This window comes from Stegostoma tigrinum, chromosome 2, assembly GCF_030684315.1.
Source record: "Stegostoma tigrinum isolate sSteTig4 chromosome 2, sSteTig4.hap1, whole genome shotgun sequence".
NCBI lineage: Eukaryota > Metazoa > Chordata > Chondrichthyes > Orectolobiformes > Stegostomatidae > Stegostoma > Stegostoma tigrinum.
Genome location: NC_081355.1, coordinates 43,326,611 through 43,352,341, shown reverse-complemented (window position 1 = coordinate 43,352,341; position 25,731 = coordinate 43,326,611). Strand labels below are relative to the sequence as shown.

At 45.1% G+C, this 25,731-nt stretch overlaps 1 protein-coding gene across 10 annotated transcripts in view; it reads right to left on the bottom strand.

The window, feature by feature from the left end:
* tmem108 (transmembrane protein 108) overlaps positions 1-25,731 on the bottom strand; it is a 195,598-nt gene that overhangs the window by 78,086 nt on the left and 91,781 nt on the right. For 9 of the 10 annotated variants that reach the window (XR_009447078.1, XM_059653764.1, XM_059653748.1 and 6 more), the window contains one exon: positions 7,268-8,422. Coding sequence is in view for 9 of the 10 variants with exons in the window: in XM_059653764.1 (XP_059509747.1) it covers positions 7,268-8,422 (1,155 nt within the window). In the remaining variant the exon portion in view is untranslated. Of the gene's footprint in view, positions 1-7,267; positions 8,423-15,769; positions 15,906-25,731 lie in introns of all 10 variants that reach the window. The other variant, XM_059653768.1, reaches the window with a different exon arrangement.

Genomic DNA, 25,731 nt, shown 5'->3' with positions numbered 1-25,731 from the left:
CAAGATGAAGCTTACACAAAACTAAAAGCGGAATTAATATCAGCCCCAAGACTGGGACTACCTGACGCTGGTAAAGACTTCCACGGTTGTTGTAATAATGAGGGAGGATTTTGTTCAGCAGTGGTGACCCACACCCATGGAGATAGACAGCAGCCACTATGCTACTATTCTACTGAAGGAGGCCCGGTGGTGAATGGGTTATCCAGATGTATAGCACCCTTGGACTGTGCCGCATGGGCTGTCAGGGTCAGTGAACCCATAGTAATGACAGGAAATATTGGTTTACATACCAAACATACACTGGTGGAGATGCTAAATACAGAACTATGCTCCGTCTCCAACATGAAAAGGGCAAAATGGGAAGCTGTCCTCTTGCCACCTACAAAAACTACAGCCATTTTGCGGGACACCTGAAATAACCCGGCGGAGGTACATTAGGAGAGAACGAGCCACCCGACTGTGGGAACGTCGACACTGAAGTAGGATGTAGGTTGAACAAAAGATGTGTCCCTAGAGGCACCAGACGAGATCCTGTTTGTGGATGGTTCCTGGAAATATGTCCGTGGGTCACCACGAACAGGATGGGCAGTAGTTAACTCTGACCTACGAGTAGTTCAGGCAGGGAGGACTGAAGGAAGTTTATCAGCCCAGGTGGCAGAGCTAGTTGCCCTGACCCTGGCCTTCATGGAGGCAAAAGGGAAATGGGTCAATATTTACACTGACAGTAGATATGAGTTGAGTTTGGAATTGTGCATGATTACATGACTGTTTGGGGAAGACGGGGTTTTGTTACCCCAAGAGGCATCCCAATCAAACATGGACAAACAATAGCAACCTTACTGGAAGCCAGCAAGCTCCCGTTCGAAGCTGCAGTGCTGAAGGTCAAGACCCACCAACGGGAACCTGACAACCAAAATCCCAAATGGCACATTTTTAAAGGGAACCAGGCTGCTGATAAAGCAGCCCAGTTAGCCTTGGAAATGGAGGATATCCAGCCCTTATCTGCCATATTTTCTGAGGATGGTCCTACCATTAGCATTACCCAACTACACGCAGATACCCCTGAAGAAGAACGCGCTGAATGTAAGTCACTGGGGGCCATGCCCAATGAGAAGGAAGGGTGTCTGGAGATTGAATGGCACGGTTTTGGCCCCGAGTGCATCCAGCATACCCTCATGCAGTTACACCACAGCATATCCCATGTGGGGCGAGACACCATGATTACCAATATTGGAAATGAATGGTGGGGGAAAGGCATGGGCAGGGACATAGTGAGATACTGTCACCATTGTGTGATGTGTGCCCAGCACAACCTGGGCAGGCCTGTCAAGATCAGGATGGGACACTAGCCGCGCCTGAAGGGGCCCTGGGAACATATACAGATAGATTTTACCGGCCCACTTCCCTGATCCCATGGAAAAACGTTTTGCCTGGTAATCATTGACCAGTTTACCAGATGGGTAGAGGCGTATCCAACCCGCAATTGTTCGGCTGACACAGTAACTCGAATTTTGGCTGAAGTAGATGGGGAGTACCGCACCAAATTGACTCTGATCAGGGAACCCATTTCACTGGAAAGATGACAAAAACCATATGCCAACTGATGGGCGTTAAACAGAAATTCCACGTACCCTAAAACCCCCAAAGTTCAGGCATGGTACAGCACGTGAATAGAAGCCTTAAAACTTGCCTGGCAAAAGCTATGCAAGACTCCGGTAGAAGATGGACAGAAGTCCTATCTGCGATACTGAAGAAACTCAGGGCTACTACAAGCCACACTACCGGACGACTGGCAGAGCCATGCAACTGCCTGTGTCTATGATGACGGAGGGTTCCAACACTGGCCCACTCTGGGACAGAATACGACACTAACGTGCTGGAGCTGAGCACCCAGTTGAAATCCTTGCACCAAGCCATGCGGGTCAGACAAGAAGTCCAAGATGAACAAAGGGACTTGGAGGTTTGTGCCAAGGTCCCGCTGGTAGGTCGCAAGGTTATGATAAAGACCTTAACCAGTAAACCTGGGTTTGCCCCTAAATGGGATGGTCCCTATGAAGTTATCATCAGTGGAGACACATGTGCCTGCATAGGTATGCGGGGGGAGGGTGTCTGGAAAAATTGGTCCCAACTTAAAGAATGTGCGAATATCACTGAAGATCTTACCGGATATATTTGCTTCACAGAGTGACCCTTTACTAGGCCTCCAAGCAAATCGATTGAGACTGCAGAAGCTACACGCGGGCAGTATAGCTATTAGAACATTGTTAACTTAGAGTTATAAGACTTTGTGTCGTTTGACAATCTGCCATCCTCTGTCACGTACTTTGTCACAGTGCTCTGTCTCAATGCATTTACACCTGTTTTGGGTCTGGAGGATAACTTGTTTTACAAGACCCACATTTGTCTACACAGTAATCGGACCGTGTGCTCCCACTTGCCCAGTCAGTCGAGGCATTGTTTGTAGCCACCCGAGTGGTCCCCCTTTAACCTTTATACAGCAGACACCTCAGACACACCCTGCGTGGGCCAAACCGGTACATATCGACGAGGTATTCAAGGGAGATGTATCGAACTGATAATGTTAAATAGGGTACACTCCCCCAATTGTACAGGAACTCAGAAAAAAAAACGGTGCAACATGTTCAACCCTCTAAGTTACCCACTTTGCTTCTCAGGACACAGATGGGCATATGCATACGATCTAGTCCCCAAGGACACCTCCTGTGTGCCGACGCAATGCTTCCGCCAGCATTGCCAAGTGAACAACAGTATGTTTACATGCACTTGTGATGAGCGAAATTGTTTAGATATAACTGCAGTCAGACAGTTTATTTGTGGACAGTGCAACAGTACACGTTAGTTCAGCCACCTGGACGTATCCATTTGACACCTACCAACTGATGGGGTCAGGCGAAAACTCTAGCCAGCCAAGAAGCTGGTGGTACATACTTTTCTGCATGAACTGTTATCAGGAGGTCAAATGCTATCAAGCCAAGAATGGCTTTGTATTCCTCCTCAATGGAACCTTCACAACTGCCACACCGACCCTCCCAGTCGTCTTTGCAGTGGGGACAATAGAACCATTTACCGTTCTGTGCCCCCAGAGAGGACACACCTGTAGGAAGATAGTCACCTGAGCCATTAGTGAAGAATTCTGTGCAGACTGGACAGACCAGGTAACATTGGGGTCCTCGCTTGGCTACGGGTTCCTCGGAGCCCTTTCTCTGGGGTGAGCAGCCGGGGTCATTACTACCAAAAATAGGAACTATCTTGTCTGTGGATTGACCATCCTGGGAAACAGCACGGCAAAGGGGTTAGATGCTATAAATCGGGAGCTTGCCGACTCCACGCACAGCAGACCCGGTATGCTGTCGATTACCTGTTAGCCAAGCAGGGCGGAGTATGCACAATTGTGAGGGACAACTGCATCACGCATGTCATGGATGAATCCTATAACATCTCAAGTCATTAGCGATATAAGAAAACAGCTTGATTACTTCAGGCAAGGCCCCAAGAATAGGGACGGTTGGCTCGGTTGGTTTCTGGGTGGCTCATGGGGGCCATACTTGCCTCATGCTTTCATTACACTTATTGTAATTGTAAGTTCATGCTGTGTTGTTATGGCCATTTTTAATTCATGCTGTAAAATTCTGACTACGGGAATTATGTCAAGTGCAAGTGTGCACACGGACAAGCCTGCTGAGCGCCCCTTGATGGGTGACACGGAGACACTAAAAATATGGCTTTAAGTGGTCTAGAGACCATGAGTCCTCATGACTCTGACCACAAGGGGGGACTGAAGGAGTAAGTAAATGACGAAGTTTGCCGACGCCTCAGATGACGAACTTTGCCGACGACAGGTCAGCAGCAGGAGAGCTGCCAACGTGACTGACAGCATGAAGACAAGCTGCGAGCAAACCGCAGGTGTCCGAAGAATTGCGCACGTGATAACGGGTGTATACAAGTCTTGAAACTGTTTATAGCGGTTAGGAAGTTAGGTGAGGCCCCTTTGAGGTCCCTGCTTCTCCCAAAAGCTTTTGTTAAATAAATTGTTTGACTCACTAAATTTTATTTGATATTATTTTACCTACAACAGAAGTAACATGCGCTGTGAATAAAGGGAAGAGGCATATCTACTGTACTTAAATTTTACGAAATCATTTGATAAGGTGCTACAAAGGTCACTGTGGAAAATAAAAGCTCACAGTGTAAGGATATCACTGAAATGGATTGAAGATTGATTAGTTAATTGGAAATAGATTTTTCTAGGGTGGCAAGTATACTGATTGATGAGCCACAGATCAAAAATCAGGCCTTCAACTTTTTACAATTCATACAAATGACTTGGATGAAAGGATTAAAGGCATAGTTGCTAAATTTGCTGATGACACAGACTCAGGAAACTAATTTGGAAAGAGAACAGAGATGAATGCTATGAAGGAATTTGGTAGGTTAAGTGAACGGGCAAACATCTGGCACTTAGAGTACAAGCTGTGAAAACATGAAATTGTCCATTTTTTTTCAGGAATAAAAAAAATCTAAATTGTGAGAGGCTACGGATTAACAAGGATCTGGGTGTCCCAGTGAGTGCATTACAAGAGGCTTGTACAAAAACAATGTTGCTGGAAAATCTCAACTGGTCTTGCAGCATCGGTGAAGGAAAAGCAGACTAAACGTTTCGAGTCTAGTGACACTTCCTCAGGACATTCTGAGGAAGGGTCACCGGACCTGAAATGTTAACTCAGTTTTTAACATTCACAGATGCTGCCAGAGCTGCTGAGATTTTCTAGCAACATTGTTTTTGTTCCTGGTTTACAGTATCCGCAGTTACATAGAACAAAGAAAATTACAGCACAGGAACAGGGCCTTTGGCCCTCCAAGCCTGCGCCGATCGAGATCCTCTGTCTAAACCTGTCATCTATTTTCGAAGGATCTGTATCCCTTTGCTCCCTGCCCATCCATCTACCTCTCCACATACATCTTTAAAGACACTATTGTGTCTGCGTCTACCACCTCCGCTGGCAACTCGTTCCAGGCACCCTCTGCATAAAGAACTTTCCACGCATAATTCCCATAAACTTTGCTACTCTCACTGAACTCATGACCGAGTAATTAAGTCCCTCACTCTGGGAAAAAGCTTCTTGCTATCCACCTTGTATACCCCTCACGATTTTGTAGACCTCAATCAGGTCACCCCTCAATCCCTGTCTTTCTAATGAAAATAATCCTAATCTATGCAACCTTTCTTCAGAGATAGCACCCTCCATACCTGGCAACATCTTGGTGAACCTCCTCTGCACGCTCTCCAAAGCATCCACATCCTTTTGGTAATGTGGCAACCAGAACTGTACACAGTACTCGAAACGTGGCTGAACCAAAGTCTGATACAACTGTAACATGACCTGCCAACTCTTGTGCTCAATACCCTGCCCGATGAAGGAAAGCATGCCGTATGCCTTCTTGACCACTCTATTGACCTGCCTTGCCACCGTCAGGGAACAATGGACCTGTACACCCAGATCTCTCTGAGCAATTTTCCCTAGGACTTTTCCATGTACTGTATAGTTTGCTTGGGAATTAGATCGTCCAAAATGCATCACCTCGCATTTGCCTGGATTGAACTCCACCTGCCATTTATCTGCCCAACTCTCCAATCTATCTATATTCTGTTGCATTCTCCGACAGTCCCCTTCACTATCTGCTACTCCACCAATCTTCGTGTCATCTGCAAACTTGCTAATCAGACCACCTATACTTTCCTCCAAATCATTTATGTATTTCACAAACAACAGTGGTCCCAGCACAGATCCCTGTGGGACACCACTGGTCACAGGTCTCCAATTTGAGAAACCCCCTTCTACTGCTACTGTTTCCTGTTGCCTAGCCAGTTTTTTTTAATCCATCGAGCTAGCACACCCTGGACCCCACATGACTTCACTTTCTCCATTAGCCTGCTATGGGGAACCTTATCAAACGCCTTACTGAAGTCCATGTATATGACATCTACAGCCTTTCCCTCATCAATCAACTTTGTCACATCCTCAAAGAATTCTGTTAAGTTGGTAAGACATGACCTTTCCTGCACAAAACCATGTTGTCTATCAGTGATAAGCCCACTTTCTTCCAAATGGGAATAGATCATATCCCTCAGTATCTTCTCCAGTAGCTTCCCTACCACTGATGTCAGGCTCACCGGTCAATAATCACCTGGATTATCCCTGCAACCCTTCTTAAACAAGGGGACAACATTAGCAATTCTCCAGTCCTCCAGGACATCACCCGTGTTTAAGGATGCTGCAAAGATATCTGTTAAGGCCCCAGCTGTTTCCTTTCTCGCTTCCCTCAATAAAATTAGGGACAGTTCTCAGCAGAATGGATGGTGAACGGTTAGAACCCCCATATTAGATCAACTGTAAATTTTAAACTTGAGATTGCTAGTGTATTGTTATCCAAATGTATTAAGGGCTATGGGCCAAAGGTCCATGTTGAGTTACATCACAGATCAGGCACAATCACAAAGAAAATCAGAACAAGTTCAAGGGACTGAATATCCTACTCCTATTTCTAAAAGCACTGATTAATTTTTGTTTTAAAAACTGTGTACTCATTGACACCACCAAACAGTCTTACAGTAGCTGTCTGGGGTGGGTGAAAGTGTAGTATCATTCTTCTGCAGACATTATTTTAACAGTTTGACACATGAAGAACACCAGTCAGATCGTTTGCTTTTCAATGCTGTCTGTGAAATTAAGGGTAGTGAATACTCAGTCTGCAAATACTTTGATCTTCTAGTTGCATTTGTGTTAATTTAGGATTTTTGTCTGTTTTTGTATGATACCCGTAGCTTCAACATTACTGTCAGCTTTCTCAATCTAGTAATGTCTTCATTAAACACAACATTTACTTAATTTCAGAGCAGTCTTGTATCATCACTTCCTTATTGATGATGGTAACATTCCAGCACTATATTTGCAAAATTAGACATATCACAGATTATTTAGGTAAAAGTTCCCAGTGTAGAGTGGTTTTTTTTCTGAACATGCTTAGGGTAAATTTAAAATAATGGCTCCAGTTGTGAAACATAATGTTCTATGTTATAGATTAACTTTTCTGGATGTTCCTCATTATGTAGGTTTCTGGGGCTTTTAGTTGCACTGGACATTGAACTTTGCATTGAATCATAAATACCAATTGTCATTACACGTAGTATCAACATCTAAAGTATTTTTCTGTACCATTATAATTGTGAAATTAAATCCTTACTTACAGCATGATGAAACAGGAACACTGATAGCTAGAATAATCCAGGCAATGTCAATTTTACTGAGGCAAATAGAATCTTTTTCTTGCTCATCTACTTCAGTTACTTGGGAAATATTGCTGCTTATTTCAGGGCCCCTAGTTTCTGCAGGGACTATTCTGTTCAGGGAGTTTCCTGCTGCTGTTGTCTCGGATTCGGAGAGGATTGAAGAGATTCCAGGAGTAGACATGGTTGACAGAATGACAGAATTAGATAAAGAATCACTTTTCATCATGCTGAACGTTGTCATAGAGATTGAAGTGCAAGATGTAATCATAGCGGACAGGTTTTGATCACCAACTTTCAAAAAATCACTTGTTGTTACAACAGATAATTCCAGGTTACAACGTGACTGCAATTTAAATGATAAACCGTGAAGACTAGAAGTAACCTGTGACTCAGAAGTAATCATCAGATTAAGTGGCAAGGCAGGAAGAAGTGAACTCTGTGAAACCTGTTCTTCTGTAATGTTTGATTCCTCTGTGTGCCAAAGATTCTTAAGGGCATGCAGGTAGTTGGTTTCTTTCAGTGTGACTGCATCATTTGAAGATTTCAACATCTTGGTATTATGGATGTCAGAGGTTCTCAAAACCAGCTCAGTTTGATAGTTACTAGATGAAGACATTGTTTCAAAATATCTGTGGTATAATCTACTTGTAAATGAGGAATGCAATATTACATTGCCTAGAAGTTGTCCAGGATCCACTAACTCAAAATTATGAGGCAGAGATGGTCTTTCCTTTAAATGTGCTCGTTCTGCATGCAAAGTATTTTGATTATACATGGAAATTATGGCCTCCTTTGTTCTGTGATCATTGTTGGCAATATCCAGTGGTGAAACTGACGACGGTAAATGAGTGATAGTAGGTGTGGGTTCAATTAAGTTGGTATCAATCAGCTTGATGTCACGGACTATCTGAAGATATTTCAAGATATTTTCATCTGTATCTGAGATCCTACGCACGTTAATATGATCCATTACTTTGGAGTTAGCACTAGGTTTAAGAAGTACGGTGCTCAGGGTAGTTAAGTCTATCGGATGATTTTGAGACCTTGAATTAGGAGACAATTCTTGTGTAGTGGATTTTTGTTCTTCTGACAATGTCAGGATCAGCAGAACAACTAAATGCAAGTAAGAATAAAATGTCACTGAAATCAACAGCAAGTAATAGTAACATAGCATACAATAAAGCAATGATACAGTACAGAGATATGCATTCATCCCATCATCCCTATAATGGCTCATTCAATTCTCTTGCATAGCCCCATAGTCCTGCAAATCATTTAGTACATTCCGGATCATAAATAATCTCCTGATTTTTTTTTTGGTTGGCAATCACCTTAAATCTGTATCTTCTGTTTATTTTCCAGCCACAAGAAGCAGTTTCTCCTTGCTTACTCTAATCAAAACTATTCCTGGTTAAAACCTCACCGAATTTCTCTGCTCAAAGGTGGACAGCATCTCCCCATCTTTCCACATACTATTCCTGGGGCAATTTGCTTCTGTACCTCTGTATTGTGTTGTCATCCTTCCTATAGTGTGATGTCCAGAGCGGGAAACAATGTCATAGCTTAGGCTAACAAGTTTTTCTTTTTATTTAACATAATTTCTTTCTGTTCTACACAATGCCAGCCAGCATTCCAGACAGCCAAAATACAATGGAAATGAGGGTGGGAAGCAAAGAGTATTGTCAAAGAAAAGAGAAGGCAATGACCAAGGGGCATGGCACTAGGGTTCAGAGGGGTAGTGGTACTTAATCTCAAGGTATTATGCAGAGAAAGTTGTTGGGGGAGGTGGGCTACAATGAAGCAACAGTTTGCCTACCATGAGCCTAATTCACAATAGTTGTCATGGCTACAGCCCTAAAAAGAAGCAATGCAGCAGAATGTTAGTTTGGACACCAACAGGAACATAGCAGGAATGTCAAGAGCAGCAAGAAGGCTAGCCTCTGGATAAAATCTGATTTTCAGCAGTTGAGAATACAACTGGGAAAAATCAAATGGGCAACAATATTGATAAATAATGACGTGGGAGAACAATTAAGTGCTCAAAGCACAGAAAAAGCATAGAGCAGGCCAAGCAGCATTTTTGGAACAGGAAAGCTGACATTTTGGGCCTAGACTCTTCATCAGAAATGGGGGAGGGGAAGAGGATTCTAAAATAGAGAGACAGGGAGGCGGATCAAAGATGAATAGAGGAGAAGATAGGTAAAGAGGAGACGGACAAGTCAAAGAGGTGGGGATGGAGCCAGTAAAGGCGAGTGTAGGTGGGGAGGTACGGAGGAGATAGGTCAGTCTAGGGAGGGCGGACAGGTCAAGGGGGCAGGAGGTTAGTAAGTAGGAAATGGGTGTCCGGCTTGAGGTGGGAGGAGGGGATAGGTGAGAGGAAGAACAGGTTAGGAAGGCGGGGATGAACTGTGCTGGTTTTAGGATGTGGTAGGGGGAGGGGAGATTTTGAAGCTGGTGAAGTCCACATTGATACCATTGGGCTGCAGGGTTCCCAAGTGGAATATGTGTTGCTGTTTCTGCAACCTTCGGGTGGCATCATTGTGGTACTGCAGGAGGCCCAGGATGGACATGTCGTCTGACGAATGGGAGCGGGAGTTGAAATGGTTCACCACTGGGAGGTGCAGTTGTTTACTGCGAACCAAGCGTATGTGTTCCACAAAGCGGTCCCCAAGCCTCTGCTTGGTTTCCCTGATGTAGTGAGGCCATGACACCACCCATGTCGTCCACCCCCTCCAGAACTTCCAATTCCCCAGTCCCCAACACCTCATTTTTACTATGGACATCCAGTCCTGAAACACCTGCATTCCCCATGCAGATGGCCTAAATGACCTCTGCTTCTTCCTGTCCCACAGGCCTGGCCAGCCCACTGACACCCTCAACCGCTTAGCCGAACTAGTCTTCACCCTCAACACCTTCTCTTTCAATTCCTCCCACTTTCTACTGACAAAGGGGGTGGCCATGGGCACCCACATGGGCACAAGCTATGCCTGCCTCTTTGTGGGTTATGTGGAACAATCCCTCTTCTGTACCTACACTGGCCCTAAACCCTACCTCTTCCTCTGTTACATTGACGACCGTATCGGCTCCACCTTGTGCTCCCACGAGGAGCTTGAACAGTTCATCCACTTCACCAACACCTTCCACCCCAACCTTAAGTTCACCTGGACTATCTCTAACACCTCCCTCACCTTTCTGGGTGCATCTGTCTCCATCTCAGGCAACCACCTAGAAACCGATATCCATTTCAAGTCCACCAACTCCTGCAACTACCTAGAATACACCTCCTCTCACCCACCTTCCTGCAAAAATGCCATCCCCTATTCTGAATTCCTTTGCCTCCGCCACACATGCTCCCAGGATAAGGCATTCCATTCCCATACATCTCAGATGTCCTCGTTTATCAAGGACCGCAACTTTCAAGAATGCCCTCGACCGTGTCTCATGCATTTCCCGCAGCTCATCCCTAACACCCCCTCCCTGCAATAACAACCAAAAAAGAACCCCCTCGTCCTCACATACCACCCCACCAACCTCCAGATCCAACGCATCATCCTCTGACACTTCTGCCATCTGCAATCCGACCCTACCACCAAAGACATTATTCCCTCCCCACCCTTGTCTGCTTTCCGGAGAGACCACTCTGTGACTCCCTTGTCCGCTCCACATTCCCCTCCAGCCCCACCACACCCGGCACTTTTCCTTGCAACCGCAGGAAGTGCTACACCTGCCCCCACACCTCCTCCCAAGTCCCAAGAAGACATTCCACATCAAGCAGAGGCTCGCCTGCACATCTGCTAATGTGGTATACTGCATCTGCTGGACTCATTGTGGCCTCCTCTACATCGGGGAAACCAAGCGGAAGCTTGGGGACCACTTTCCAGAACACCTATGCTTCGTTTGCAATAAACAACTGCACCTCCCAGTCACAAACCATTTCAACTCCCCCTCCCATTCCTCAGATGACATGTCTAGCCTGGGCCTCCTGCAGTGCCACGACGTTGCTACCCGAAGGTTGCAAGAACAGCAACTCATACTTCACTTGGGAACCCTACAGCCCAATGGTATCAATGTGGATTTCACAAGTTTCAAAATCTCCCCTCCCCTTACCGCATCCCAAAACGAGCCCACCTCATCGCTGCCTCCCTAACCTGTTCTTCCTCTCACCTATCTCCCTCCTCTCACCTCAAGCCGGACACCCATTTCCTACCTATTAACCTCAAACTGCCCTCTTGACCCATCCATCCTCCCTGGACTGACCTATCCCCTCGTACCTCCGCACCTACACTCACCTTTACTGGCTCCATCCCCACCTCTTTGACTGTCTGTCTTCTTTCCACCCATCTTCTCCTCTATCCATCTTCGATCCGCCTCCCCCCCTCCCTATTTATTTCAGACCCCTCTTCCCCTCCCCCATTTCTGATGAAGGGTCTAGGCCCGAAACGTCAGTCTTTCTGCTCCTGAGATGCTGCTTGGCCTGCTGTGTTCATCCAGCTCCACAGCTAGTTATCTCGGATTCTCCAGCATCTGCAGTTCCTGTTATCTCTCACAGAAAAAGCATATTTTGCTTAAAAAAGAACAAATTAAACATTAGTGAGACTCCACATGAGTAAAGATTTAGGAAGGTGGCTTAGGAAAGGGGCCTATCCAGATAAGAGAGGATTCTGTGATGAGACAGAACAAGAGTAGGGAAAGAAGCTTAGACAATTGCAAAATAGTTTGGATAATATGACAGACAAATATCAATGGATGGCAGAAATGTTACAGAAAAAGTTTGCTTTTGTATTTACGGAGCAGATACAACAACTAGCCACAACATTCAGGGCAAGATCAGCAAGTGAGAAAAACCATCTTAATGTTTCATTTCCAGTGACCATTTCTCAGAACTAATTGATCATTCTTGCTGCCAGACCTGCTGGACTTTTCAAGCAATTTCTGTTTTTATTTCTGATCCATAGGCTTCTGATCAATAACAAAGAAGAACAAAGAAAATTAAGCACAGGAACAGGCCCTTCAGCCCTCCAACCTGCGCTGATCGAGATCCTCTATCTAAACCTGTTGCATATTTTCCATGGATCTGTATGTCTCTGCTCCCTGCCTATTCATGTATCTGTCTAGATACGTCTTAAATGATGCTATTGTGCCTGCCTGTACCACCCCAGCTGGCAACACATTCCAGGCACCCACCACCCTCTGTATAAAGAACTTTCCACGCACATCTCCCTTAACTTCTCCCCTCTCACCTGGAAATCATGACCCCACTCTGGGGTGAAAATGCTTCTTGCTATCCACCCTGTCTGTTCCTCTCATGATTTTGTAGACCTCAATCAGGTCTCCCCTCTATCTCCATCTTTCTAAGTAAATAATCCTAATCTACTCAACCTCTCTTCATAGCTAGCACCACCCCCCCGCCCCCACCAGGCAACATCATGGTGAACCTCCTCTGCACCCTCTCCAAAGCATCCACAATAGGCTTACTTCTGCCAAGGACCAGCAGTGGAAGCCACAACATCTGATCATTTTATCTTGATTCAAGTTTGACACCCAGGTTCAAGCAGTTTTAGCTTTCTGGAGGGATACACAACATTCTAGGAAGTCACATAAGTGCCACCATCTTCTCTTCAATACCTCTGTCTCTACTACTGAACTGTGCTCCCATCACGTTTCATGCAATACCGCTCACTATTTTCTAAACATCTTCCCACTTGTTCTCATCTCGGCCAACCTTTGACACCACTAATCCTGCAAGCCCACTGAACTGCGTACTTACTGGTGCAGGACACCTGCTCACCCCACCAACAGCTGTGCCATCCACTTGTACTTGCTGATGACACCTCCCTCTCTCTCATTCCAGGAGGAAAATTGCCCATAACAGGGCAGACATAGTCAAGACTGTGATGTGCTGCTCAGTATGTGGCGCCTCATCTCTAATGCGAAAACAATCCTGACTCTGTCAGCACAGCGTGAAGCTGGAGCAACACAGCAGGTCAGGCAGTATCATAGGAACAGGGAAGTCGATGTTTTGGTTCTGATTAAGGGTTTAGACCCAAAACATCGACTTCCCTGTTCCTCTGACGCTGCCTAACCTGCTGTGTTCCTCCAGCTCCACATTGCTTTTGACTTTGACTCCAGCATCTACAATTTTTGCTATCCGAGTGACTTACAATCCTGACTGATTGCCCCGATAGGTATTTGATTGGTATCAGACATTGTCCTTGACTTATTTCACTGGGGTCCCCTGAGCAGATTGCCACTTGACTTGATTGAAATCTGCTGGTAGCTATGACAATTTTCCTAGTTTGGTGTCTACATTAAACAGCACATAATGAGCAACATACAATGTTAGAACTAATCCTAGGAAATGGAACTCATTGAACCATAGGGTCATAAAACCATAAATTTTACAATACAAAAGGAAGCCATTTGACCCATCATGTCTGTATTGTTTCTGGAAGGAGGTGAGCAGCTAATCTCATTCTCTAGCCCTCCCTCAGCTGACCTTGAAATTCATCATTTTCACATTATATATCAAGCTCTCTTTTGAAATCTCTTATGGAATTCACCTTCACCACTCTCCCAGGCAGCACATTCCAAATCCTAACATTTCTCTGACTAAAAGTTTCACCTCATCTCACCCTCAGCTCTCTTGCTGACAATCTTGCATACTGTGACCGCACCCCTACTTACTGACATGTGGAAAGAGAATATCCTTTAGTCTGTCAAAATTGTTCATATTTTTGAACACTTCAATAAGGTCACCTCTTAATCTTCTCTGCCCCAAGGAGAATAAGCCCAATTTCTCTCATTTTCCCCTATATTTAAAATCCCTCTTTCCTGATATCCCTTTAATGAATGTACTTTTGCATTCCCTCCAGGGCTTTAACATCTTCCTTCAATAGGTGTCCAGAACTGAACACAGTACTCCAAATGTGGTCTGGCTGATGAATTGTGGAGGTGCGGCATCACTTCCCTGTTTTAGTAACCTGTTTAGTAACACTATTTATAAACTCAAGGATCCTATTATCCTCCTTAAACACACTTTCCCTTTAACTTGTTAAGTGTAGATTTTTTTTAAATAGAAGTATAGTTTTCTCACAGGCCTGTAGTAAGTGACAAATATACAGGTAAGGGTTAAAAGTAAGGATTGAAAGAGCACTTGCTCGCTGCTGCAGAGACGGGCAGTTAGTTAAAAGATAGTTCCCAAGGGAACAGGCCATGAGATGTTCCAGAAGGAAAACAGATTAGTCTGCAGACGTTAGCAGCAAGCAGTCAGGGCTAGACGTGATGAGTAACTGCAAGTTTATTTTTGATAAAGGTCTGAATGGACAATTGACCCCATGTTGATAGTGTAGGAGCCATATACCACTGACAGTAAATTGTGTGATGTTGTTAGATGTACTGCTCATGCTAGATGTGGATAGTAATCAATATAGTTTCAGATATGTGTGAGCCTGTTTGTGTAATGGTATAGAATAAGTACTTTCTCACCATTGTACTTGGAGAGAGTTCAAGTTCCTGAGTGAGTCTTGGACCCCCACCCTTTGCATCGACACCTGTGTTTTGCTTCAATAAATTTCTTAAGTGCTGTTTTACTTTTACTTTGCTGCTCTGGTCTCTAACTGCCATTACATCTCTTACAACAAGTGTTTCACCCTGCCTGACCATCTTCAGAGAATTAGTGACTTTAACCCTGTGCTGTTATTCTCCCATCAAAAGTTTTGTCTGTATTGTATCACCAAGTTTCTTTTACCACAATGCATTACCTCACATTTCCCTGCATTGAAATTCATCTGCCAGGTGTCTGCCCACTTCACCAACATTCCCTCTGAAGTTCCATAGCATCATTCTCATAATTCACTATTCTCTCCAGCTTAGTATCCTCTGCAAATTTAAACATTTTGCCCTCAATAATAAATACCATTTTTTTATACAAATCAGAAAAAGCAAGGGAAACACCACTTTCAACTCATCTCCAATTTGAGACATGTCAATCTATACCTACCCTCTGTTTCCTGTTTTTAGTTGACTTCTAATCTACGATGCCAAAAACCCATCAATCCCAAACATTTCTAAATTTGCTCATGGATCTGACAAGTGGCACCACATCAAATGCTTTCTGAAAGTCTAAATATACAACATCCACAAGACTACCCTTATCCACTGCCTGTCATCTCAAAGAACTCAATTAAATTTGCTGATATGACCTGCCCCTGACAAAGTCAAGTTGACTGTTGAGCATTAACATATTTTCACAAAGTGTATATTTATCGTCTCCTGTATTATGGCCTCCGTCAGCTTTCCCACTATTGAACTGAAGCTGACAGGTCTATAGTTTCCTGAGTGATGGCCCTTTCGTAAAGAGTGGTGTCACATTTAGAGCTTTCTAAGTCCCCTGGGACTGATCTAGTGATCAGAGAAGCCTGGAAAATGTGTGTTATCAGCTCTGCAATTTTCTCCCCTTACCTGTCTCACTAATCTCGGCCTGGTGACTTCTGTACCTGGTGTGCTGGCAGCCTTATTAGCACGCCTTCTTTATCTATCACCAAAGTGCTCAGATTCTCAACGTGTACATTTTCAACCAGGCCATTGTTACCACTTCCTAATTTGGTAAAGACAGAAGCAAAACACTTATTTAGTACCTCTACCATACCCTTTGTCAGTGAACTGCTTTACCCTGCCTTTTCCTTATGGGACCCACTCAATCTTTCACACTTCTTTTACAATTAATATGTTTGAAGAGCACTGTAGTTTTGTTTCAGTGAACCTGCCATCCTTTCCTTTTAACCTTCTCTCTCTCTCTCTCTCTCTCTCTCTCATATTTGGAGATAGCATTAGAAATTAGACTATTAACTATTCTAGCATGCATCATGTGCCTCCTTTTCCTTTTTTATTTTCTGAACAATATCCTTAGTCATCCAGAGTGCACTAACTTTGGATACCATGTATTTATTCCTCATGGTTACGTACCTAGCTTGGAGCCTAATAATCTCTCTAGAAAGTCTCTCATTTACCTTTTAGACCACTAAATTCTACCCTTTTACTGTCTGGGATCTTAATCCTTGACTTTTAAAAAATCATTTTCCAATTTAACATTGTTTGTTGTAATATTATAAGATTCAATGAGGTACAGTGTAGTTTTGGAATGAGACTGACTTTACTGACCCATTCAACAACCCCAATCAATGACACTAGTCAAAACAGGATAGCCCCGACTGACCAACATAACAAAGAGATTAGAATCTTAAAAAGAAAGAAAGATATAGCCAGGGCATTAGAATCTCCTCAGTTCAGCTGACTGACTCCAAGCTGGCTGACCACAGTCAGCGTGCTGTGCGCAAGTAAATAAACAGCGACTTGGTGATGGGATACAGGCTTCTGTGTAGTTATTTCAGTGGCAACAGGAAAAAAAAACAGAATGTACCTGAAGAACATTTGCTTGCAACAGTCATCTTGAAGTTGGGACAAACATTTCTGGCACCATGCCTTTATTTAGGAAGCTTGATACATTTGATCCTGCTTTCGAAGACTGGGTCCAGTACATGGAAAGGGCACACTATTGTCTCTGGGCAAAAGGCCAGATGAAAAGCAACTAGTAAACCTTGTGGCTGCTTATGGACCCATAACTTTCCCAGAGACACCAGACACTAAATCCTTCCAAGAGTTAACTGATTTGGTTAAGGAATATTACAACCCCAAACGATCTCTAATTTTGAGAAGTTATTAGTTTTATTCAGCAGTTAAAGAACCATGGGAATCCATTTGGGGATTCTTGAGATTGAGACGCCCATTTTCGTTTTTGCAGCAGCAGGAGCAGTGACAGCGAGGACCAGGGGCCTGCTGGGAGGTAAGTTTCCCAGTTTAAAAACTTACCTCGTGCAATCAGTGACCTCCATTGTCACTGCTGCCGCAGCAGTGACAGCGAGGACCAGGGGCCTGGCGGGAGGCAAGTTCTTCAGTTTGGCAGCGGAGCTGAGTGGGAGTGGTCGAATTGCACTCTCAGAATTGAGTGAACTGATGTATTTGGGCAGTGGTTAAACCTGAGACACTGCACGTGCAGCATCTCCCACTTGCCCTCCTCCTCTGACCAAAAGAAGACAGACTCTGGTATGCTGATAAATTTTAAGTGTTTTTCCTTTTTTTTAAATCATGTGCTGGTAAGTACAGTGATTTGGTACAATTTTTTTTCATTTCATTGATCTAGTATTTGATATTATTGAAGGACTAAGTTAAGCTTCAGTAAAAACAGTGATCCCAGACCAGTGTTATGCTCCTCTTGCTCAATGTGGGAGCTCAGAGACACGGCTGATGTCCCTGACTCCTACACGTGCAAGAAGTGTGTCCAGCTGCAGCTCTTATGAGACCGCATGATGGCTCTGGAGCTGCGGATGGACTTACTTTGGAAGTCGTTGGATAGCATGTTCAGCAAATTGGTCATACCGCAGATTTGGACGGCTGAAGGAAAAAGGGAATAGATGACCAAAAAGCAGGAAGGCAGTGCAAGTGACCCCTGTGGTCATCTCCCTCCAAAACAGATACACTGTTTTGGATATGGTTGGAGGAAGATGGCTCACCAGGGGAAGGCAGCAGTAGCCAGGTTCATGGCACCGTGGCTAGCTCTGCTGTACAGAAAGGCAGGAAGGAGAGTGGAAGGTCTATAATCATAGGGGATTCGATTGTAAGGGGAGTACATAGGCGGTTTTGTGGTCAAAAACAAGACTCCCGAATGGTATGTTGCCTCCCAGGTGCATGGGTCAGGGATGTCTCAGATCGACTGCAGGACATTCTGAAAGGGGAGGGTGAACAGCTAGCAGTTGTAGTGCATGTAGGCACCAATGATATAGGGGAAAAAAAAACAGGATGGAGGTCCTACAGACAGAATTTAGGGAGTTCAGAGCCAGATTAAAACATAGGACTCAGAGGTAGGAATCTCAGGATTGCTACCAGTGCCACATTCTCGTCAGAATAGAAATGAAAGAATAGGCAAGATAACTGAGTGGCTTGAGAGATAGTGCAGGAGGGAGTGGTTCAGACTTCTGGGACACTGGGACCGGTTTTGGGGAGGTGGGGCTATTACAAATTAGACGCTGTACACCTGGGCAGGACTGGAATCAATGTCCTAGGGGCTGCTTTTGCTAATGCTGTTGGGGAGGGTTTAAATTAATGCAGCAGGGGAATGGGAGCCAAATGAAGAGGTTAGTGGACTCTAAGGAGGTAGTAACTAAAGCCTGTAAGGAAATAGATAATGAAGTTAGTGCAACTAAGGGGAAGAATAGGCAGAGAGCAGATGATGAATGCAAAGGGGCAGGTGGTCTGAGGTGCATTTGTTTTAATGCGAGAAGTGCAGTAGGTAAGGCAGATAAAACCTAGGACTTGGATTAGAACCTGGGAGTATGATGTTATTGCTATTACTGAGACTTGGTTGAGGGAAAGGCAAGATTGGCAATTAAACATCCCAGGATATAAATGCTTCAGGCAGGATAGAGAGGGAGGTAAAAGGGATGGAGGAGTTGCATTACTGGTCAAAGAGGATATCACAGCTGTGCTGAAGGAGGGCACTATGGAAGACTCCAGCAGTGAGGCAATATGGGCAGAGCTCAGAAATAGGAAGGGTACGGTAACAATGAGATAGAGGCACACAAATATGTGGACAGATTATGGAAAGATGTCAGAGCAACTGGGTGGTGGTGATGGGAGGTTTTAATTTTCCTAACATTGACTGGGATTCACTTAGTGTTAGGGGTTGAGATGGAGCAGGATTTATAAGGAGCGTTCAGGAGGGTTTTCCAGAGCAGTATTTAAATAGTCCAACCCGGGAAGGGGCCATACTGGACCTGGTGTTGGGGAATGAGCCCGGCCAGGTAGTTGAAGTTTCGGTAGGGGATTACTTCAGGAATAGTGATCACAATTCTGTAAGTTTTAGATTACTGACAGACAAAGAGGAGTGTGGTCCTTAAGGAAGTGTGCTGAATTGGAGTAAGGCCAACTATAGCAAAATTCAGCAGGAGCTGGGGAATATGGATTGGGAACAGCTGTTTGAGGGTAATTCCACATTTGATACTTGGGAGGCTTTTAAAGGTTGATTGGAGTGCAGGACAGACATGTCCCTGTGAAAATGAGGGATAGAAAGGGCAAGATTAGGGAACCATGGATGACAGGCAAAATTGTGAGACTAGCAAAGAGGAAAAAGATGCATACATAAAGCCTGGGTGACTGAAAACAGACGAAGCTTTGGAAGAATACTGGGAAAGTAGGACTAATCTGAAAAGAGGAATTAAGAGGGCTAAGAGGGGTCATGAAGTATCTTTAGCAAACAGGGTTAAGGAAAATCCCAAAGCCTTTTGTTCATACATAAGGAGCAAGAGGGTAGAGAGAAAGGGTTCGCCCACTCAAGGACAAAGGAGAGAAGCTATGCGAGGAGTCAGAGAAAATGAGTGAGATTCTTCATGAGTACTTTGCGTCAGTATTCACTGAGGAGAGGGACATGATGGACGTTGAGATAAAGGATAGATATTTGATTACTCTAGGTCAAGTCAGCATAAGGAGGGGTAAGTATTGGGTATTTTAAAAGGTATTAGGGTACACAAGTCCCCAGGACTGGATGGGATCTATTCCAGGTTACTGATGGAAGCGGTAGAGGAAATAGCTGGGGCCTTAACAGACATCTTTGCAGCATCCTTGAGCACGGGTGAGGTCCCAGACGACTGGAGAATTGTTAATGTTGTCCCCTTGTTTAAGAAGGGTAGCAAGGATAATCCCAGTAATTACAGACCGGTGGACAGATAGTGGAGTAGCAGATAGTGAAGGGGACTGTCAGAGAATGCAGCAGAATATAGATCGATTGGGGAGTTGGGCGGAAAAATGGTAAATGAAGTTCAATCCAGGCAAATGCAAGGTGATGCATTTTGGAAGATCCAATTCAAGAGTGAGCTATGTGGTAAATGGAAAAGCCCTGGGGAAAATTGATGCACAGAGGGATCTGGGTGTTCAGAACAACTGTACCCTGAAGGTGGCAACGCAGGTGGATAGTGGTCAAGGCAGCATATGGCACGCTTTCATTCATCAGACAGGGTATTGAGTACTAGAGTTGGCAGGTTATGTTACAGTTGCATAGGACTTTGGTTCGACCACATTTGGAATACTGAATACAGTTCTGGTCGCCCCATTACCGAAAGGATGTGGATGCTTTGGAGAGGGTGCAGAGGAGGTTCACCAGGATGTTGCCTGGTATGGAGGGTGCTAGCTATGAAGAGAGGTTGAGTAGATTAGGATTATTTACATTCAAAAGATGGAGGTTGAGGAAGGACCTGATTGAGGTTTACAAAATCATGAGAGGAATAGACAGGGTGGATAGCAAGAAGCTTTCTCCCCCCCGCCAGAGTGGGGGACTCCACTACTAGGGGTCATGATTTCAAGGTGAGACGGGAAAAGTTTAACTGAGATGTGTATGGAAAGTTCTTTATACAGAGGGTGGTGGGTGCCTGGAACACATTGCCAGCACAGGTGGTAGAGGTGGACATGATACTGTCATTTAAGATGTGTCTAGGCAGATACATGAATGGGCAGGGAGCAGAGGGATACAGATCCTTGGAAAATAGGCAACAGGTTTAGATAGAGGATCTGGATCGGCGCAGGCTTGGAAGGCTGAAGGGCCTGTTCCTGTGTTCTTTGACTGGCCGAGGCACGTGATTTTAGGTTAACACAATGAGATGCTAGGACACCATTTGTTCTGTGGGATTAATGACATAACCATGTAGAAGCGCCTACTCACCAAAGCCAAACTGGTCTTCAAACAGGCCCTACAACTGGCATTATCAGTGGAGTACAGGAGTTCTCGGGCATTCCAATGGAAGTGGACTCCCTCACCTCTCTGACTGAGCTTGGGGAACACCACTTCAGTGTATGCAATCAATCACAGGATATGCCGTGCAATAGGCTCTGAGCATGAGGATACTAGGCCAGCCCACAGCACAACCCCACAATAAATCCGAGCCTCAGACAAGAGACTAAAAAGTTCAGGATCTGGGCCGGCAAGGTTTTGTAGTTGCTGCCATTATACAGACAGGAAAGTCGTCCTACAGGGCCTGACTTGAGGAAGAGAATTCACAGGCTGGTCCCCAGGAGAGTGCACACCCTGGAAAATCCCCCTACATGTGGATTGGAACAATTAAATTGTTTGTAACATCCAATTGGAACCAATTAAAATTAATGTTTGGTTAAATGGTCACCCAGTTCCCATGGAGCTTGATACCAGTGCAGTTGTACAAGGGTGCAGAATCTGCCTTTAACAAGATTTGGTCCGTACTCCAAATCTTAAGTTTGCTCCAAGACCTCAACCATACTGAGAAATTACACGGCGGAACTGTTGCAGATTAAGGATATGACTTTGGTTCCAGTCTCCTACGAGAAGCAGTTGGTGCAGTAACCATTGATAGTCGTAAAAGGCTAGGGCCCAAGCCTACTGAGGCAGAATTGGTCGAGCAACACAGTCACCTAGATTGGCTCAACATTTCACAGTGAATCGTAGTGAAATACCCAGGAGTACTTCTGGAAGGGCTTGGGGCTATCAAAGGGGCCAAAGCTACCCAGGAAGCAATTCTGAGATTTTGCAAGGCCTGCCTAGTGCCATTTGCCTTGTGAGCAAAAGTAGAGGCAGAAATCAGGGGAGCAAAAGAATCAAGCCATTGCAGTTTACAGAATAGGCAGCACTGATCGTACTGATTGTGAAGCCTAACTGTCCAGTTCATCTGTGAGGATTTTAAGCAAATAGAACATAGAGCAATACAGCACAGAACAGGCCCTTTGGCCCTCGATGTTACGCCGTCCAAATGTTTGTTCCAGACACACCAAGTGACCTACTTGGATTACAATATTGACAAAACTAGGTTATACCAGTTGGAGAATAAAGTCAGGACAATCAAAGCAGCACCAGCTCTCACGTCTGTACTGCAGCTTTGGCCTTTCATTGTGTCAGGGAGTTGTTACAGAACATTCATATGTCACCTGGCTTCCATCTTGGCACCCTTACACGTGCTATTGGAAAAGGGTCAGCCTTGGAAGTGGTCATGTAGATGGAAAGTAGCCTTTAAGGAAGTGAAAAAGCAGTTAAGGTGTTGGCCAACTATGATCCAAAGCAAGAGGTAGTGGTGATGTGCGATGCCTCCGCTACAGTATTGGGGTAGTATTGGCTCACTGGTAGACCAATGGAGAGGAACACCTGGTAGCGTATCCTTCCTGGACTTTAAGCTGATACCAGTTGCAAATGCCCACATAGCAAAGGAGAGTTTGGCGGTCATCTTTGGTGTGTGGAAGTACATTCACAGGTGGGAATTTGTCATAGTAACAGATCACAAATTCCTGCTAGGGCTACCGAAGGAAGACAAGATGGTGCCACCCATAGCTTCTGGTAGAATTCAGCATTGGGCCCTTATTCCCAGCACGTGCAAATTAGAATGCCATCCAGGAAACCAAGTGGCTAACGTGGATGCTTCGAGCCACCTCCCACTGGCTGATGCTCCAACTGTGGTGCATTCACTGGAAGTGTCCATTTCAGTTCCTGGACCCCCTTCCGGGCGCCACTGACAACAAGTGACTGTGGACTCCAAAAGATCCTATTCTAGTGAAACTAAAGCAGCTCATGGTAATTGGGGGGAGGAGGAGGAGGGAACAGAAAGGTCACTGCAACAAGACTGAAACTTTCCTGGACCCGGTGATACCAGATCACTGTAGAGGATGGCATATTACTATGGGGAGCAAGCGTGAATGTCCCGAGTCAGGGTTGTCACCAGGTACTGGCTGCATTCCACTGTGGTCATTCAGGGGTTTCCAAAATGAAGATGTTAGCCTCTTGCTATATCTGCTGGCCGGGGTTCAATGCCAACATGACTGTGTTGTTGGTTTAGTGACCACAGTGCCAATAACGACAAAAACTGTCACCAGCAGTGACCCCACATTTGTGGGAATGGCTGGGAAAACCATCTTGACTACACCAGTCCTTTCATGGACTCAATGTTCCTGGTGGATGAAGTGCATAAAGTTCGTTCAGCAAACTCGGGGTGACAACTGTTGTTCACAATACACAGACTCCTGGAAGTACTGGTCATGGACAACAAGACATCAGTTGTCAGCAGGGAATTCAAATATTTCCTAAAGTCAAATGGCATTTGCCCATAAGGACAGCTCCATATCTTCCCAGTGTCCAACGGTCTAGCAGAAACATCAGCCCAAACATTGAAGGAAGGGCTCAAGAAGCAGCCTACAGCATCAATACCAAACTGTCCTGGTTCCTGTTCAATTACAGAACCACCCCAGACGCAACAACAGGGATAGCTCCACAGTTGATGGGGAGAAGACTCTGCACCAGGTTAAACTGATATTCCCAGACTTCGGGGCACAGTGAAATAGCAGCAGGAATGCAGAGGTCGGCCAAATGTTTCCCTTAAGCGAGAGTGATTATTTAATTCAAGGGATGAAGTTGGGTTCCAGAACAACGAAAATGGCCCTTTATGCTTACAGGATGAGGTCGAGACAAGAATAAGTCCCACCATTTGCAGTCCTGAACAAACATATAGATCACCTGAAAAGCTGTTACCTCACAAACGGGGCAAGAATTAAACATACTTGGCCCCTCAGAAAAGCCAGAAAGCCTGTTGAAAACTATTGTTTCTCCTCCTCCTTCCAGCTGAGGAAAGTTGAGTCTGAGAAGAATACAGCCTCAAAACCATTCCCACCTGAAGAGGTGGAGGAAATTCTCCCGAGATGCTCTGGACACAAGTGGCAGGCCTCAGTCCAGTACAAACTGCTTGTGTCAGAGTCTGCATCAGACCAACTGGACTTGGGGCGAAAATGTCACCAGGCCTACATCCGCAGGCTTGGGGTTGGGGTTGTTGATTTTTTTTTTGGGGGGGGGGGGGGGAGGAGTGCAGATGATGTAATGATTGGAACAAGGCTGACCTTGTTGAATGTGAGGTCATTGATTGGGGTTGTTAAACTGGGCCAATCAGGAAAGCCCTGATTGACCAATAGGAATATGAGTCGTTTCCCAGCAGCGGGCTCTCTATGCAGGACTTCCTGCCACCTTCCCTCAAGGATCTGGGATGGAGGGTTTGTACGCAGCAGTCCCATGCAATCGGCAGGTTGCAGTTGTTCACAGACTCCCAGCCCAACTGCCTGTTTTGCAGTGCTGTGGAATCCACGGACCACAATCTTTTAGGTTTGGGTACTTGTCCTCCCTTTTCAGTTACCTTAAAGATCTCTGTGTGCTTCTGGCTTCACTTTAGTCTCAAGCTCCTAATCTTTGGGCACCTGGTGCAGAGGGGGGCAAGCAGGTCAGAAGATCTCCTTGTGGTTCTGCTCCTGGGCCTGGCCAAGTTGACCATTAACTGGTCCAGGCAGTAGGCCACAAAGGGTGTCATTATGGCTGATTGCCTGCCCTCTTCTGTGGCTACATCTGTGCCTGGGTACCCCTGGAGAAGACGCACAGTGTGCATTGGCATTCTTGATACCTTTCCAGACAGGTGGACACCACGGGATGTGGAGTGCTTTATTTCCCCCACGAACTCTATTTTGATTTGATCTCTACCCAGCCCATCATTTTTGCTTTCACACACGCATTGCTCCTACAGGGACTCTGCTTGATACTGATGCTTTGGTCACATGGGTAATTTCCCTGATGATGGTATGTTAATAAAGTTATTTGCACACCTGGGACTTTTTACTGTGTCTCACACCTGGGTGCTGGGGAAGATACGCACTACTGCTGGATAGCAGTTGTGTATGGGAACAGCAAAAAAAATTTTTTAAAAAGAGGGAAAAAAGTTAAACAGAAGCTGATCTCCATTGGAGAGCTCTCTAGGCGGGAGTCCTCCTGCTTTCATTTGGGGACCTGCATTGGAGGGTGCTGCATGCAGAATTCCCATGTAACTACAGGCAGTGGTGGTTCACAGGCTCCCAACCCAACTGTCCGTTTTGCAGAGCTATGGAGTCTGTAAACCATTGTATGTACTGGGTGTGGGTGCTTGCACTCCCTTTTCAGTTATCTTAAAAATCTCCTTGTGTTTCTGGCTGCACTTTAGCCACACTCTCGATCTTTGGGTACCTGGTGCAGAGCGAGGTAGTGAACAAACAAAGAACAAAAGTACAGCACAGGAGCAGGCCCTTTGGCCCTCCAAGCCTATGACAATCATCATGCCCTGATTAAATTTTAAAAAAACCTTCTGCCTTTCTTTGGTCTGTCTCCCGCTATTCCTTCCCTATTTATGCAACCATCCAGATGCCTCTTAAATGTCACCAACGTGCCTGCTTCCACCACCTCTTCTGGCAGTGCCTTCCAGGCTCCTACCACCCTGAAAAAATTTCTTCACACATCTCCCTTAAACTTATGTCCTATCACCTTGAACTCGTGTCCCCATGCAACCAAGAATTCAACC